General features: G+C 44.4%; 1 protein-coding gene across 2 annotated transcripts in view; it reads left to right on the top strand.

Annotated features, from left to right (window-relative positions):
- ephb2b (eph receptor B2b) overlaps positions 1-8,603 on the top strand; it is a gene marked incomplete at its 5' end in the record, with an annotated part of 111,164 nt that extends 102,561 nt beyond the window's left edge. For both annotated transcript variants that reach the window (XM_079156953.1, XM_079156952.1), the window contains 6 exons: positions 133-380; positions 3,716-3,931; positions 4,297-4,446; positions 6,294-6,487; positions 7,361-7,516; positions 8,470-8,603. In XM_079156953.1, coding sequence (XP_079013079.1) covers positions 133-380; positions 3,716-3,931; positions 4,297-4,446; positions 6,294-6,487; positions 7,361-7,516; positions 8,470-8,578 — 1,073 coding nt within the window. In that variant the 3' untranslated portion in view covers positions 8,579-8,603. The remainder of the gene's footprint in view (positions 1-132; positions 381-3,715; positions 3,932-4,296; positions 4,447-6,293; positions 6,488-7,360; positions 7,517-8,469) is intronic.
- Positions 8,604-13,690: the final 5,087 nt, after the last annotated feature.

The raw sequence follows: 13,690 nt of genomic DNA, 5'->3' as shown, positions 1-13,690 counted from the left end.
ACGTGGACGGAATGTAACACTGTAAAGTAGCTCGGGTCTTAGTTGATTTCTAAATACAAATGGAGGAACAAAAACTGCTTGTGTTGCTCACTCATTGTGCTTTGAATTTAATGGCACCATTGCTCTTCACAGGAGAATTCGGAGAGGTGTGCAGCGGTAACCTAAAGCTCCCGGGTAAAAGGGAGATGTTTGTGGCCATAAAAACCCTGAAGTCTGGCTACACTGAAAAACAAAGGCGGGACTTCCTCAGCGAGGCCAGCATCATGGGCCAGTTCGACCATCCTAACATCATCCACCTGGAGGGCGTGGTCACCAAGAGCAGTCCTGTCATGATCACCACCGAGTTCATGGAGAACGGGTCTCTGGACTCCTTCCTCAGAGTGAGCAACCGCATGTTTTGATTATTTGCATTGTATTCTAAGTCTCACCTAGAACACGGACCTTTTGTAGAAAACATCTTACAATTTATTTGAACCAATCCTGCAGTTTTAATTTGCAGTGGTCTACTAACAAGATCTGAAGACTCCTTCAAAGTGCAATTTTGACATAAAAAAGATGGATTGTTCCGCCAGAGCAGCACTTAACTTTAGTTATTAGGACAGCTGACAAACATGGATTCATATCCTCGTTGCACACACACACACACATATTGGTCCAGTAATTAGACTTGGTTTATACACTCATGCACAGTAATCCCACTTCAAGCAAACATTATTCACAGAGTCTTGTCAATCATGAGTTCCTCAGAGGTATTCTCGGTCTATGCAGTAATGCTTCTCTATTAACACTCAGATGTCTGTGATCCCCCTGTATTGATATATTTCATGTTCTCTATACATTTCATATTTTCCTCCTCGTTTGCTCGTTAGAGTCCAGGACTTAGGATTCTCTTTGATGTTTCCCTCGTTTATTTCACTGCACATTTCGTCCACTGCTGATTGTGCAGCACTGGATGTGGATGCATGTCAGAAACACACACTCGTTTTCCCCCCTCACAAGAAATATGCAGAGATCAGAAGTTCATGGGATTTTTAATTTTCATAATGCAACCAGAGAGAGATATTACAGTGAAGCGACCATGCTCCCCCATTTATGACCCGCATAAATAATTTAAATAATTTAAATTGAGATGTCAGATGTTTAAAAATGAATCTGCCTCTAAGATGAGATGTCACACGGCCTTTCACCATCTATCTTGGGATGTTAGAGAAATGCAAACTTTATTTTTTTTCTTATATGACTTTTTGGTGTGCTTTCATGCTCACTAATAACTCTCTTCACATTTTTGGAAGGAGCAGCAAAGGGCCTCTGATTTATGGAAATTGGGGATGTAGTATCTCTGGCAGAAATAGTGAGACTGCCACATTATAAATGAACTGAAGCCATTGGCTTTCCTGAAGTTATGCATTATAGCACAATCGCACTGTACAATAGAAAGTTCTCGTTTTTGGCCACACATGTAGCAGACAGTAAATAATTCACACAGTGAATAAGAACCATTACATTTCATGTGAATGACTGTTTTCAGGCGATTTAATGACGCTGTTCAGTTCTTCAATTACAGTCTCTACCTCATTCGACGAGTTCCCCCAGTTTAATACCCACCGTGATAGTCAGTTTAAGCCCTCTGCTGCAAGCCTACATCAAAACCCCTCAAGAAGAAGACGTGCAGGCTCCCGTCAGCACACTGCTCAGACTCTGCCTTTATTTGCATTCTGCCTCCGACCTCAGAGACACAAAGCATCAGCTCTTTTTCGGAATTTGATCTCGCGGTGAAGGGTGTTTGTGTATATGTAGATGTTTGCTAAGCATATTTGACTGCACATTGTATTCAAAACAACGGGGGAACCTCTGCGGCACCTCACGGTGACAGTTTATGACAACAATTGCTGACAGCGTCGAAGCCTCTGAACAGGGGTTTGTGTCTTCTCTGAGGTGATTGGTGGGCGGGTGTTTAAAATGGTCACTGGAGTCTGTGCCGAGCTGCCTGCCGGAGGATCGTCTCCCCCCGCTGCCTCCTGCAGAAAAACCTGCTGGGTACAAAGAGAATAGATCGATGGGAGCTGAACTGCTCTCTGGAACCAAACTACAAGCAGCGAAAGAGAAATAGAGCTGCGAGTTCAAGCCCTTGTTCTATTCCCAAAATCCAAAAAGGCAGAAGGGAGCGGCTTCACAAAGCTCCTTAAGCTGGTTTAATTCTGTCTAAAGAAGGAGTGAGACCAGTCACACACTTGCTTCATCATCACAATGTAAGCAGCCTTTCAGTAAATGCACACTCTTAAGTCCCATTTCTTGGCATTTGGGGAAATGTTTCAACAGCTTCATTAATAATATCCAGCAAGTTTGGAGATGTTTGGTTAAATTCGTGCCAGACCCAAGTACGTGTTTGGAACTAGTGGCGCCCCCTATTGAGAGATTTCTAAATAGTTTTACACACGTGGGTCAATATTGTCATGAAACATATCCTGTTAGTTTTGTACTGATTGGACAAACAATTTATGATTTATAGTCTGATGTGTGTCGTGCCACACTAACTTTTTGCATTTGTTGCGCCCCTAGTGGTTTTGAATAAAACTCACAGGTGGTTTTGCTCGTTAATTACAGCGCCACCACATGGCCGATTGGAGTCCTATTTCTTAGGAAGCACCTGCACATTATTTCCAGTCCGTCTTTGAAATAAAACATCATCGACATACAAATAAATCACGCTAGACCTTTTATTCACACAGCTCTACACAGCTCCTAGGTTTATTCTTCCACTCAACTTGACCTCAAAGAAAGACTTTGGAAGAATCTTTCCAATTAAAATAAATGCAAGCACACAGATTCCTCCAGGTTGCAATGTGTATTAGAGAGGACGGTTTCATGAATAATGCATTCTGCTTAATTGCTGCGTGACACGAGGAACAGCAGCTTGACGTGAGGAGAAGCATCCGCTCCCATTAATGAGCAGCAGAGCGTTTGAAAAGGAAATAGGCCGGTGGAGCGGTCGTGCACACCGTTCACGTGGCTGTTGCTCTGGGCGCTGCTCGCCTGCCCTTCCACTTCCCTCTCGTGGCCTTTCCGTCTGTCCACAGTACACCCCGTCCCCCGAGCTCCAGAGCCCCGTTCTCTGGAATCCTGTGTTCTCCGGGCGTCGTGGTGGGTGGTGGGGAGACTGCAGGTGTGCACAGTTGGAGGCACAGCTGCACCACAGCTCCAGACGCTCCCCATGCATGGGGTATAGCCCTCACCAGGCTGTGGAGGGGGAACAGCTGTAGACAGCCAGACCCAGCTTAGTCCTGCCGAGGCCCGTTGAGCCCAACCCAAACCTGGCCGTTAGTGTCCTGCAGGGCCTCGTCACAGAAACTAATACTGCAAAGTAACCTTTCTACATCAGCCACACACACGGTTGGGTTACACATGACATGTCGAAAAGAAAGAATTACAATTTGACAAAAAGGGAATCACTTTGTGTTACTAATGGCACCTTTTGTTAAGAGGGGGTGCATAGAGAAAGAAAGTCATTACATTTGATTGAGTCAAACAAAAAGTATTTTCGATATTTTGCCTTAAAGCCACTTTGTGAAGTGTTTGTGTCATTGTTCAAATTCAGACGCCATATTTCTTTTGTGGAGACAACGCCCGTCTGTGATGCTATAAGAGTCCACCGTTTGTGTGTCTTTGACATAAACTAGAATATTAAATTGTATGCACATATGTGTCTGTTTTGCAGCAAAACGACGGGCAGTTCACGGTGATCCAGCTCGTCGGTATGCTGCGCGGCATCGCCTCGGGCATGAAATACCTGGCCGACATGAACTATGTGCACCGCGACCTCGCTGCCCGCAACATCCTGGTCAACAGCAACCTGGTGTGCAAGGTGTCCGACTTTGGTCTCTCGCGCTTCCTGGAGGATGATACATCGGACCCCACCTACACTAGCGCTCTGGTAAGAAACATCCGAGTCTCGCCTGACTACAACAGAGTCCAAACAGCCTTTCTCATACATGTTGAATTATGTTGTGAATGACTAACTGCCCCGATTGAGAATGCCATTCATCTGACGTACACCACAGTGCCCTCCCTGTCAATACAAACATCATCCCTTCAGCTGTTCATCCCTTCCTCCTCCTCCAGTATTTCATGTCCACCACTTTACTCTCAGGGGGTTTTCGTTACATCCACCTCCCAGTTTGGATTACCGTCGTCATTGTTGCCGTCAACAGTGTTTCTCTCTCCGGAGCCGGGACACTGTGCCGGTCGGGTTTCGGTCTCGCTTCCCGCTCTTGAGGTTGCGCTCTTTTGTGTTCGCAGGGAGGGAAGATTCCTATCCGATGGACTGCACCCGAAGCTATCCAGTACAGGAAGTTCACCTCCGCCAGTGACGTGTGGAGCTACGGGATCGTCATGTGGGAAGTCATGTCGTACGGAGAGAGGCCTTACTGGGACATGACCAATCAAGACGTATGTATTTACCCTGACTTTAGTCCTTTAGTTTTTAAAATTGCTGTTGATTCTTCAGTCAAATCCCCCCCCCCCCCCCTGTTAAAACATTTTTGTGAAACAAGGCCTCACTACACACATACATCATCTGCTGGCTGAGTTCCACTACAGCCTCAGACTCCTCAGAGAAACGGGTTGTCATTGTATCTGCTTTCCCGCAGCTAAACAGCAGCTTTCACTCATGGGTTTTATATGAAAATTCCCCCACACTCGCCACAGAGACATAATCAGATCATTTGAAATGCACGGCAGCAGTGCTCAGCGGACAATTTCTGCTCTTGACTGGAGCCTCCATTTCCTATCTCCCTCTGGGTAGCGCAGGAGAGAGCAAATTATCGGGGAGAGAGATAATGAAAATAGTTTCAAATTGAAAGTGAGAACACTAATGTGCTGAGAGGGACCGAGGACCTCAACGGTTATCTTATTAGCAGCTCCAGATAGTGTTTCTGCTCCATCGGGGTCCCCGTTTGGAGGTCTCATGAATGAGATTAATCCGAGTCTGAATGGAGCTCCTTTAATGGCCCCGGTAATGAGCAGGGGATTGTGCGTCCTCCTCACAAGTGTCCTCCGGGTTGTTTCACTCCGTTAACCGTGCACCTCCTCCGTGTGCCCCTCGACCAACAACATCACCGGGTCCAAGCCAGACACATTTTGAATGTGGCTTTGCACAGAGAGAGAGAGAGAGAGAGAGCATTACACACTTTGTGAAGGCCAGACATGAGGTCACATCTGGCAGGAATGTGAAGTTGGTGGAATAAGGTTTATGTTCCTAATGACCTAACTGGTGTTTAACAACTCCACACAGGGAGAACTAACGCGGTGATTTGTCCACAAATAGATGTCGTTATACATTTATATGTGTTTAAGTAATGACGTTAATTTAACAGTAGTGACTGTTAGGCGGTAACACACAGTAATGACTAAAGTAGTAGTTTTTACCACACGGTGAGAGGAACAGATGCTCTAGTTCTAGGTTCATCAGAAGACCGTTCACTCTATCACAGCATGTTTATTATGTCCCCGTGACTTCTATACAAGAAGAGAGGATGTTTATCAATTGGACCGTTTGAGGAATGGAAAGAAACTCAGCACAGTTATTCATACTGTGTATATATATACACACACGTAGTTTGAGGTACCTGTACTTTACTTCAGTATTTACATTTCATGTTACTTTATACTCTACTTGACGACATTTCAGACTACTCTTTCTTTCTGACAGCTACAGTGAATTGTCTTTCAGGCTACGATTATAAAAACACTTAACTGTTAAAGATGAAACCGATGGTTCTCAGTTATTTTTGGTTTGTGACTCTTTGTAAAGTATCTACGCGGGGCCTCTTGACACATTTCAGATGTCTGTGAGTTGTTAGCAGTTCCACCCTCTTACTTTGTGAAAATGGAACCATGTGAGAAGTTTAAATTGTTCAACATTTCACAAATTTAAAATAAAACAAAGCTTAGATATGAGTTTCAGGATTAAAAACTTTTTTTTTCTTACACATAAATCATCATTGTGAACCTTTGGAGCAAGCTAACAGTATATAAAGGTAGTTCTAATGAGCTCCATCTAAACCAGCTACTTCTACATCAATTCATTACAATTAACAAATTGTTGCAAATGCTTTTGTACTTTTTACCTCAGAAGGTTTTAGAGTGGAGGACTGTATTTGTCTTTATCTTTTTACTGAAGTAAAGAATGAGTACTTCTCTACACTGGATCGTACCATCTCTCTCCTCTCCATCAATCGATCCCCTCTTTGTAGAGCCTCATAGCAACCGTTAGAGATCTTTGTCTCCCCCTGCAGGTCATCAACGCCATAGAGCAGGACTACCGGCTGCCCCCACCCATGGACTGTCCCAGCGCGCTGCACCAGCTCATGCTGGACTGCTGGCAGAAGGACCGCAACAACCGGCCCAAGTTCAGCCAGATTGTGAACAACCTCGACAAGATGATCCGCAATCCCAACGCGCTGAAGGCCATGACCCCGTTATCTTCAGGGTGAGCGGCAGTCAGGCTGTTGATCAAATTTGTTTGTCGTGTGATTTACTTGTGTTCGCTTTTTGTGCGTCGGTCTCACTCGTAGTCGTAACACATGGTGCAGGCTAGTGTTAAAAAAAAAGTGTGTTCTTCATTACCCCCCCTGCTCTGCCCTTCACTCAGCGTGCGAGATCGCCATGTGTGTTTTATCTCGTCTCTGCAGGCCTCTGGTTTTTTAGCATCATTTCACATTGATGTGGATAACATCTTGAACAATATAATGCATCTGATGCTCAATGTGAAGCCTTTCCTCTTCCTAACAGGAAATCCATTGCTCCTGCCAAAAGTGCCATCCGTGGCACGGTTGCCCTCGATCGCAGTGTCTCTCGTTTCTCGTGGCGCCGAGCGGTTATGTAAATGAAAGCCTTTCGGGTTCGATAGATCAAATCCTTTCCACGAATGCTTCAGGCGAAACCTGGATTTGAAGCAGTTGTGCGTCGCTCGAAACAAAACATTCTGAAGCGTTTCTGCTCCGGGTGTTAGTTTCCTTTTGAGAGCGAGGGGTTTACTGATCTCCATTATCCCCCGTCTGTACTTTCATTTGTGGTGGCGCGCAGGACCGAGAGCCAGATTTTCCACAGACACTGAGTGGATATATTGGCTTCCTTAAAGCCTATCACTTCATTTGGAAAATACACTTTGTGAGGAATCAGTTTGGAAAATATTGGTTCATGGATGAGGCCAGTGGGATTCTCCGAGTTCTGTGCTTTTGAAAAACATAATGGAATAATTCACGATTGAATTACATGCAGGTGGTCCGGGCTGTCTACGACTTGAAACCTGCCATTTTGTATTATCATTATTCTTAATGGCCCCTGCTTGTGTCCCCCTCAGTGTCCACCTCCCTCTCCTGGACCGCAGCATCCCAGACTTCTCCAGCTTCAGCACTGTGGACGAGTGGCTGGATGCCATCAAGATGGGCCAGTACAAAGACAATTTCGCCGGCGCCGACTACTCCACATTTGATGTGGTGTCCCAGATGACCATGGAGTAAGTGCTAATGACTCCTCCCGTTCTGGCTCTGATAACTGCAAGGAAACCCATCGCAGAGTCTCGTTTATGTCCCTAAAACCTGAACAAGCAGCAGACTCTGCCTCTGGCCCCGTTATAAAAGACGCTAGCTGCTCTGCATGTAATTAGCGGATCGTAACGCTGCAGTTACGAGGCTGAACAGCGGGCACAATAGCTCAAAGCCATAACTTCGCCCTTTATTCTCTGCCATGTGTTCAGCAGGCCTCTCTCTGACCTCGGTTTAAGGATCGAGAGGAAAGCCAAAATGCTCGGAGAACAATCCTCCTTACACACGAGATATAACCTTGTTAAGAGTGCCACCTGTAGAGAAACCGATAAAAATCATTTCCTGTCTCTGGATAAAAGAGATTAACCCGCGGAGATGTTGAGCTTCAATTCTTAGAACCAAACAGATTGTAACGTGTAATCCAATAAGCGTGATTACTGCTGAGATTCAGCATTCAGAGAATAATGGATAAGAAAGCTGATGCCGCTGCCTTGATACAGACGGGAACTTGTTTATTTTTGCCGCTTTGATGTTGCGTCTACAACACACTCGAGTTAATGAGATGTGAATTTGTAATTCTTTGCTTTTGTTCTGGTGGTATAACAATTGGATGTGTGTGTGGGGGGGGTTACTGCATGAGTCAGTAGTCAGAAAAATACACTAAACTGGTAATCCAAACATTTTTCTATGATTATAAAAGCTTGCTGGCCTCAAAGACGGATGAACACGCAGCTGTTTCCTGTCCGTTACGTTGCTGTCGTCTCCTCTTTTCAGCTGCTCTCTCTGCTAGCCTGCTCGTCATGCCGTCTGTTGCGATATGATGTTGATGATGGACAGAATGCACGGCTATTATACCGTAGATATATTCGGCAGGAGTGTTTATAGTCTGTGGTAACACAGCCCTGACATCTGTCTCTCCTCACAGGGACATCCTCGGGGTCGGTGTGACGTTAGCAGGCCATCAGAAGAAGATCCTCAACAGCGTCCAGATGATGCGGGCACAGATGAACCAGATCCAGTCAGTGGAGGTCTGACCCTCCAGAGCGGAGAACAGGAGGGGGGGGGCGGGGGCGGTCAGGATGCAGGGCTCTGGCTGGAGGACAGTGTGGATGCTTTTTGTTTTTTTTTCCAGCATTACAGTGTATCTGGTCTTCCCACCAGACTACCATTCACCCCCCCCCCCCCCCCCCCCTCCCGTTCCCCCTCTCCACTTCCCTCTGTCCTCTGGTCCCCCTCACCGCGACTCTGCATCGCTGCATCTTTGGGATCAGCTGTGGAGAGTCGTGGAAACTAAAGTCCAAGTGACATCAGAGGGACACAGCAGACCCATCTATGGAGCCAGAAACACGGGAAGTGACCAGCAACACATTTTTTTAATCTTCCACCAGTTTTTATTTGACGTTGAACTTTCTTTTTTTTTGGTTTCTTCTGATAACTTTGTAAAGAATTTTTTAAAAGAAAAAAAAAGAAAACGGAGAAAAGGCAAGGAGTTTAAATAAATGTATAGATGATATAAGCTTGTACACTAGACGAAGTGAGTAGGAAAGCTTCCCTTTAAAAGGGCAAAAAAAAACAGAAAAAATGAAACCAGAAAGAGTTGGGGAGACGAGGCCATCCTCAACAAGGTGTGGATATTTTCTTTGCATCTTTTTTTAATTTTGGACATCATGAGGAAACGGCTCTCAGCGGCCTCCTGAAAGGCAAAGCAGAGAGGAGCACTCCTCAACATGAAATGGACAACATGTGGCATAGACTGATGTCAAACACACATTCATTCAGACAGTTCACACAGTGAAATCAACACTCAAGAAAAAGAAAAAAAATTGCAAGTCATTTTCTATATTGTGTGAAATTTTGTGATGAAGAATTCCGTCTCACCATGCTTCCTCTCACTATAGACAAAAAAAGGACAAGTTTGTTTTATTTTTCTTCCAGAGTGAAGTATTCACAGCCTGCCAAATAGAACTCTTCCCCCTTCTTGCACCCCGATCCTGGATCCTGTACTGTACATATCGGATGCACTTGACCTGCCATTACAAGGTGACTCAGAAACAGTCGGAACTGATCAGTCCGGGAGCGGAAACAACTGAACACAGGGAGGATTTAAAGTTGTTTTCAACATCACGTTCTTTCCTTTCTTTTGTGAAAAGCTTTTGGAAAAAAGGGGGGGGGGGAGAAAACAACATCCTACATAGATTCACACAAAAAGAAACAGGTTCTACTGTTTACATCAGAATTCACACACACACACACACACACACACAGTACGTCCCGTTATAGCATCCTCCTCCATCCCCGACACCGTCTGTGTCGTGCACACACACACACACACACACACACACGTGCACAAAGAAGCAGTGGCTCCCGAAGCGCCGGGGCTCGTGTTTGATAGCATGCTGAGTGAGTGCTTAATTTCACAGTGCTTTGATTTGCTGCAGTTACTCTGTTTGGTAAGAGCTTGGATTTGACACACTTTACAGAGTATAATGTTCCTGCATTATATCCCGTGTTTCTTCTTCTTCTTCTTCTTCTTCTTCCAGTTTTCCTTTTGAAAAGACATTTTTACGTTTAAAGTATTCAAGTTTTGATACCACACGCAGTCATGAATAGACTTTACAATCAGGCATTTGTCGAATTAAAAAAAACAAAACGTGTTATATTTTTGCAATTTCTGTATGGATATTATTGAGTTATTATTACCTTTTAGGTTTTTTGTTTTTTTTCTGCAACGAGTCTATTGTTTGACTCCAACAAACACTCTGGATCTTCCATCAATGCTTATACATTTATGATGAAACATGAATCATGTTGGTGCACAAAACCATGTAGATAAACAGCATTTCCCTGTGACCGGTTTGGATTTCATTTTGCAGACAGTACAACACTCTTACTGTGCCACGCCGTCTCACGAGTACACGGCTGCCAATCATCGTTTGCGTGGTCATCTGTAACCTGGCGTAATGCCGGGATTCCCTGGAGACAGTGAAGCAGGCGTGGGTTTGTGTACACAGCCATTAAATGATATCAGCAGTGCAGAGTTCCTACCGGGCTCCGCTCCGAGACCCGACAGGCAGACATGGACGTCCAGCTGTGAGCTATCGGTCAGATGTGTCCGGTCACAGCGGGGCGGCCGCACCGCAGATCACAGCCGCTCTATCCAGGCACCGATTCCCCCCTCCCTCTCCCTCTCCCCTTGATCACATTAATGCCTGTCAGCCACCTGTCTGATCTCCACACAGCCGGCTTTCAGCAGTTGTCTGGTTTTGTCTCTGCGACTTTATAAGCATCCACAGCAGCAGGCGAACTGACGGTCATCAGTGGGGCAGTTGTGTCTTGTCTTGTCCTGGTGCTGCATGCCACTGAAGTATGTGAAAAGAAAGAGAAAAAAAGAGACTCAACAATGCTTCCATGTTTGCTTGAACCAAATCCTCAGACTTGACCTGAGTTTTTGTGGCGTCTCTACAGACAGCTTTCGCTCCAAAGCCCTGGTGGAAGAGAGTTACCTGTCATTTTCCCCGGCCCTTCCAGAGAATTCTTTGTTCTCTTTCTGCACCCACAATCCTGTGGACCTCAATGCCACCGATGCCAACATGCAGTTTTACTTTACAAACTGAGCTTTAGACCCGTCTTCCTTTTTTCCATTTCTCAATACTTAACAGCTCATCGGTTTTATTTCGTCAGGCCGCGGCTGCGCGTCTTCTCACGGTACGGCAAAATACTCCACCGTCAGGAAAAAACGCTTAATGTTGTTCAGGAAGTGGATCTAAAGTACACAGAAGGCCGGCGAGTTCCTGCTCCGGCCCCATTAAAGCTCATTCGGATGCTCGTCCACGGACGCTGCCAGGATTTTCAGTTATTAATCAAGCAATTATCCTTGAACTTTTGCTTCAAGGAACTACTTTAAAAACAGGACGGGCATGCTTATTGCTTAGACATAAAATAGTGCTGAAGTTGGCTTCATGTTGCAGACTGTCAGTATTTAAAACTTTTGATTGAATGTGGAGTGTTTGAAAGCACTGCATTAAGTATTTATGTATCGTATGATTTTGATAGCTTGAACTGCAACAATGTCTTTTTTTTCTTTGAGCCGAGCGATGATAGCGGGGGAAGTAATTGACTCACTTATGTCAAGTGGTTCAAGTGGTTCTGACTCCTCCAAAGCTCAAGCTGTGAAAAAAAAGCCCAGATGTCCAAATTGTAGATGATAGAAAAATGTATAGAAATTGAAATTTATATCATCTGGTTAAGTTTATACGGAGGGCATATTTCTAAAAGGAATTATACTCGACATGGTGATGTTTCTTTTATCGCCTCCGTGAAATCAAACTCAATATTTCATTCAAGTTAAATTATTTTCCATTACTGTAAATGGCTTTCACAGTAAGACGCTGAACATTGGATCAGTGGGAAATTTAAATCCACTGTATAGCAATTCAAGATCTGTATATATACAGAAAGGTATTATTGCTCTTTAGGTTACGTTCACTTGCTTATCAACCCTTCAATGCAGTTCACTTTACCAGAAACAATATGTATTTAACTTTTCTAATGCAGTTTTACTGTACATTTTTAAAGCACCAAAAATCTGCCACCCACACATGCTGACTCCAGCTACTCTAGTCTAAAAAACAAAGTTTTGAAAGTTTTTTCTTTCCTCTGGAAATTGAAGTAGATGCCGTGTGGTCGTGACGCTCGTGAGTGTTTCGCACAGCGTTTGCCAACTGCAACTTTCAGCAGAATATACTGTCCTCTCTCCTGTTACATCTGTGAAGCACCGTGAACACCACTCAGTCCTGCCCTCACCGCCAGCGTGCCAATTTTCCTGTTACACGATAGCGTGCATAAACACGAGCCGTGCCAGGTTGTGCCCACCGGGCCGCGTTTGAACGCCGCCCAACTACAGCACGGTCAGCGCGAGAGGTCTGCCTCCTGTTGTGGCGGACAGAAAATGGCTCCCGCGTTTTTTTGTTTTCTCTCCCCGGGTGCAGCACGAAGCGCCAGAGCGCCCTCTGCTGCTGCGGTGGTCGGCTGTAGCTCGTTGGGTTGCAAGGTCCAGTGTCCAGGACACTGCTCAGAACAAGCCCGTCTTTCCCTCTGTTGGACAAACTTTCGGACCACTACGCCACCTGTGTTCCCCCCCCCCCAACATGACCCGTGTCTCCCTCTGTTGCCCCCCCTCCCCTCCCCTCCCACTACCACTCTGGCTGTTGGCAAGTACAGGCAGGGGATCGCCACGTGTTCCCCGGTCCTCTAAAGCCCACATTGTAACCCAGTGCCGGTTCAGACCACTGTGACTGATGTGGGAGCTCCTGTATTTCTGTATAAATGTATATTGACTGTAACCCTGTGAATGATGTAACAATTTCATTATTTGTAATATTGTCATTGGTTTATTTTCTAAAAATGGAAAGCCCAACTTGACTCTCCTCAATAAAAAATAAGATCTGTTATAAAACAGTGATGGGTAGTCCGTTTATTCGTTGTTAATTTAAACTATTTTTTAAAATTTATGATGATAGTGTAGCCACTACTTATGTTCAGCGCAATTCACATAACTGGTGACTAATGTTTATTCTTAAAAGAACCAAAACATATCTACATTACAGTTGGACCTAACTGACATTTTAATATAAAAAGGGGACCATTAATACATGTTAATAACCTTTTTTGTAATTTCATTATAAATTATCAGATGATAATGTTGATAAAAATAAATAAATGTAACATTATTCTTAGTAATAGCCAAGATGCCAGAACTCCATATTTGATCTTTTAAAATTGTGTTAACTGCTTTATTGTTTTAAAATAAAATAAAAATGTTATGTTTGTGAAAACTGCCTTTTAAATGTGCAGTTATTACAAAACAGAATGATAAACTTTACTGAACTCTGGTTTGTTAATCTGCTCTATATCACACTATTGAGCTCTTTGTCACAGAGGAACAGCTGATGGAAGAGGGCTGTACTGCATCCAAGCTAGCTGGTGTAGCCTTCGTGAAAGTTTCTTGTTTTTCCTCGTTATTATCTGTAAATGTACATTTTGATGATGCGGCATCTTGGTAAAAACTAATTCTAGATCATAACTAAAAGTTATTGTTGTCAAATCAAATCAGGACGGAGATTAAAAAAAAACAGCTAAGCTCCTTC

This window comes from Pholis gunnellus, assembly GCF_910591455.1.
Source record: "Pholis gunnellus genome assembly, chromosome: 3".
NCBI lineage: Eukaryota > Metazoa > Chordata > Actinopteri > Perciformes > Pholidae > Pholis > Pholis gunnellus.
Note: the sequence above shows the minus strand (reverse complement) of the source record. Positions and strands in the feature narration are given on the sequence as shown.